Source organism: Gadus chalcogrammus, chromosome 23, assembly GCF_026213295.1.
Source record: "Gadus chalcogrammus isolate NIFS_2021 chromosome 23, NIFS_Gcha_1.0, whole genome shotgun sequence".
Taxonomy (NCBI): domain Eukaryota; kingdom Metazoa; phylum Chordata; class Actinopteri; order Gadiformes; family Gadidae; genus Gadus; species Gadus chalcogrammus.
Genome location: NC_079434.1, coordinates 10,270,268 through 10,272,767, shown reverse-complemented (window position 1 = coordinate 10,272,767; position 2,500 = coordinate 10,270,268). Strand labels below are relative to the sequence as shown.

Below are 2,500 nucleotides of genomic sequence, written 5' to 3'. Positions count from 1 at the left end.
TGAGAGACAAAGAGAGAGAGTTAAGGGAGGAAGGAAGGGAGGAAGGTTGATAGAGTGGAATTCTCTTCAGCCGATCGCATGATTCCTGGTTCACGCTCTTTTCACAGGTAAGAAATGGCGCCGCTGGATCAGTTTGGAGTTTTTACGCAGCGTAAAGTTGATGCGCAAAAACGAGCGGTTCGTTTTAAATTGCTTTAGGCTTATTTAATCCACTTCATATGATTAAGAGGTGAGATAATAGCAGATCGTTTTTCATTTTACTTTTGTTGCATTTTTTCAGCGGGACGATGTTGAGGAAAGCGCTCGCGGCATTATTTCTCTACGGGCTCGTTACGCACTACAGGGCGGGCTGTTCTCCCGCGGGACTCCTTCAACCCGACGACAGGTGTGTAGCTCTTCCCTTTTAACCCCCCATCTCTACCTTTAAAAGTATCACGTACTCCACCCGGATCTCCACCTTTTGAATGATCATGTAGGCCTATCAGATGTTACAACATATCTTTAGTGTATTCGTTTGCATTGCATTCAAATAAAAACACGAAGACATACATTCTATATTTATATAGGGTTATGTTGGTTCTGATTCACTTTAAATGCTAGAAAAAAACATTTATATTTTAAATGATGACGTGAGGGGCCCACCTGGGGAACAGTGATTCCCCACGGAGTTTATGTGTGTGTGTGTGTGTGTGTGTGTGTGTGTGTGTGTGTGTGTGTGTGTGTGTGTGTGTGTGTGTGTGTGTGTGTGTGTGTGTGTGTGTGTGTGTGTGCGCGCGCGTGCGTGCGTGCGTGCGTGCGTGCGGGAGTGTGTGTGTGTGTGTGTGTGTGTGTGTGTGTGTGTGTGTGTGTGTGTGTGTGTGTGTGTGTGTGTGTGTGTGTGTGTGTGTGTGCGTGGATAACGTTGTCCCTTATCAAACGTTTGAAGTGTGAAAAATAAATAAAAATATGAAATATGGGTGGCATATTTAATGTTGGAATTATATTTTGGAAAATGTTGCAGACTCAAACCGAACGCAGCACGTCATTCATGTTTTATGTTTTACTTCATGGGATGTCCTTATGTGCTAAACGTTCATTGTATGTATTTACATGTATTTCTAGTCTTTAATTATTTTATGTAGGCCTATTTATTTCACTTTGTCACTCGATCGCCGGTGTTGCAAAATGGTAGAATGGTGGAAAAAACCGGCGTACATTTGGGAATATTGCCTTTTTTTTTTCGTTCGGTTCATCAGATCAGTGTTCATTCGTGGGGCTAAAGAAATAAATCAACGAACGCACAGTGATCACAGTTTTAACAACATTCAAATCTCGTTCTCAGACTCGACGACGACGTCTTCGACGAGAACGGGGACTCGTTACTGCGTCTGCCGTTTGGCGGGAACCAACTGACGTTACGGAGCGCACCATCAGAGGACGTCTACTCCTTATATTACCCCGAGGAGGAGAGGTAACCAACGCACACTTTCTACACCTTATAAAACCCTGCACGTCGATTTGTATTCATGTGTGGTTTCATGTTTCACGATAGAGAACGTTAAACGTTCTCTATCTAAACGTTATTACGCACCGCCACCGGGTTATAGGCTACAGCTTATAATGTTTCTTGGGACTACACATTTATTTCAATCACATATCTAGATCCTAAATAAGTACAGAATAACTTATTTCAGATCCAATATGATGGCCTTGGGCTAATATAAATTGTAACACGGACGGGGTTTGGTGGACTGGCGCGTTTTGGTACGGCTGTGGTCTGCGGCTCGCGCGGCCAGGTTAAGGTGGCGGGACGGCGTCACGTGACGGTGGCTCGTGAATCTCTGTGGGCGTTTTGTCACCCAGAACCCAGCGGCACGCGGACGGCATGTTCAATAAGGCGTACCGGAAGGCGTTGGGTCAGCTGTCCGCACGGAAATACCTCCACGCGCTCATGGCGAAACGTGTAGGGTAAGTGTGTCTCTGTATCCGTCTCTATTCAGACTTTGTGCGTTTTTTCCCTTTTCTCGGGATCCATTTGACTGATCCATATGTCTACTGTCCTCTCTCAGTAAATCAGATTTGACTTTTTTCTAACTATTGGGACTAATCTCTCTTTTTTTTCTTTAATGTTTTATCTTTTGGGACCCAAATAAACCCCAAAAGACGGATCTATTTTAGTACCATTTGAATAATTTATTGGCACAGCCCCTAGTCCCACAGGGATTAATTAAATCAAACTGATTAAAGGCCCCTTCTATCTTCTACAAAATACACTGACATTTTTTAAATCAAAACTTAACCACTACTGCGGTGGCGAGGTGGGTCTACAAGTAAAGACAAAGGCATTGAGAATTGATGTGTGCTTGGGTCTCAACTGTTTCCAACCTATGCGCTCAAAACGTGCACGGCCCCGCGCAGTAGCGCAGCGCGCCAGGTGGCGATACGCCGAGGCGCGAATGTAACCTTGCCGTCTCTCATCCAGTGGGGGAAACTCAATGGAGGAGAGCGAGGAGGAGCCTCA

At 44.9% G+C, this 2,500-nt stretch overlaps 1 protein-coding gene across 1 annotated transcript; it reads left to right on the top strand.

Moving 5' to 3' along the window:
* Positions 1-66: 66 nt before the first annotated feature.
* On the top strand, positions 67-1,951 carry adcyap1a (adenylate cyclase activating polypeptide 1a). Its single transcript, XM_056584708.1, has 4 exons — positions 67-107; positions 281-385; positions 1,322-1,450; positions 1,843-1,951. Exons 1-4 carry the CDS (start codon positions 79-81, stop codon positions 1,949-1,951), a joined length of 372 nt encoding a protein of 123 aa, XP_056440683.1. The 5' UTR covers positions 67-78.
* The last annotated feature ends 549 nt before the right edge of the window (positions 1,952-2,500 follow it).

Bases quoted from the DNA above. Each gene is read 5' to 3' on its own strand.
- adcyap1a (XM_056584708.1), top strand. From the start codon at position 79: ATGATTCCTGGTTCACGCTCTTTTCACAG. The intron at 386-1,321 runs GTGTGTAGCTCT...TCTCGTTCTCAG, and splicing joins CTCCTTCAACCCGACGACAG to ACTCGACGACGACGTCTTCG. The intron at 1,451-1,842 runs GTAACCAACGCA...TTTGTCACCCAG, and splicing joins TATTACCCCGAGGAGGAGAG to AACCCAGCGGCACGCGGACG.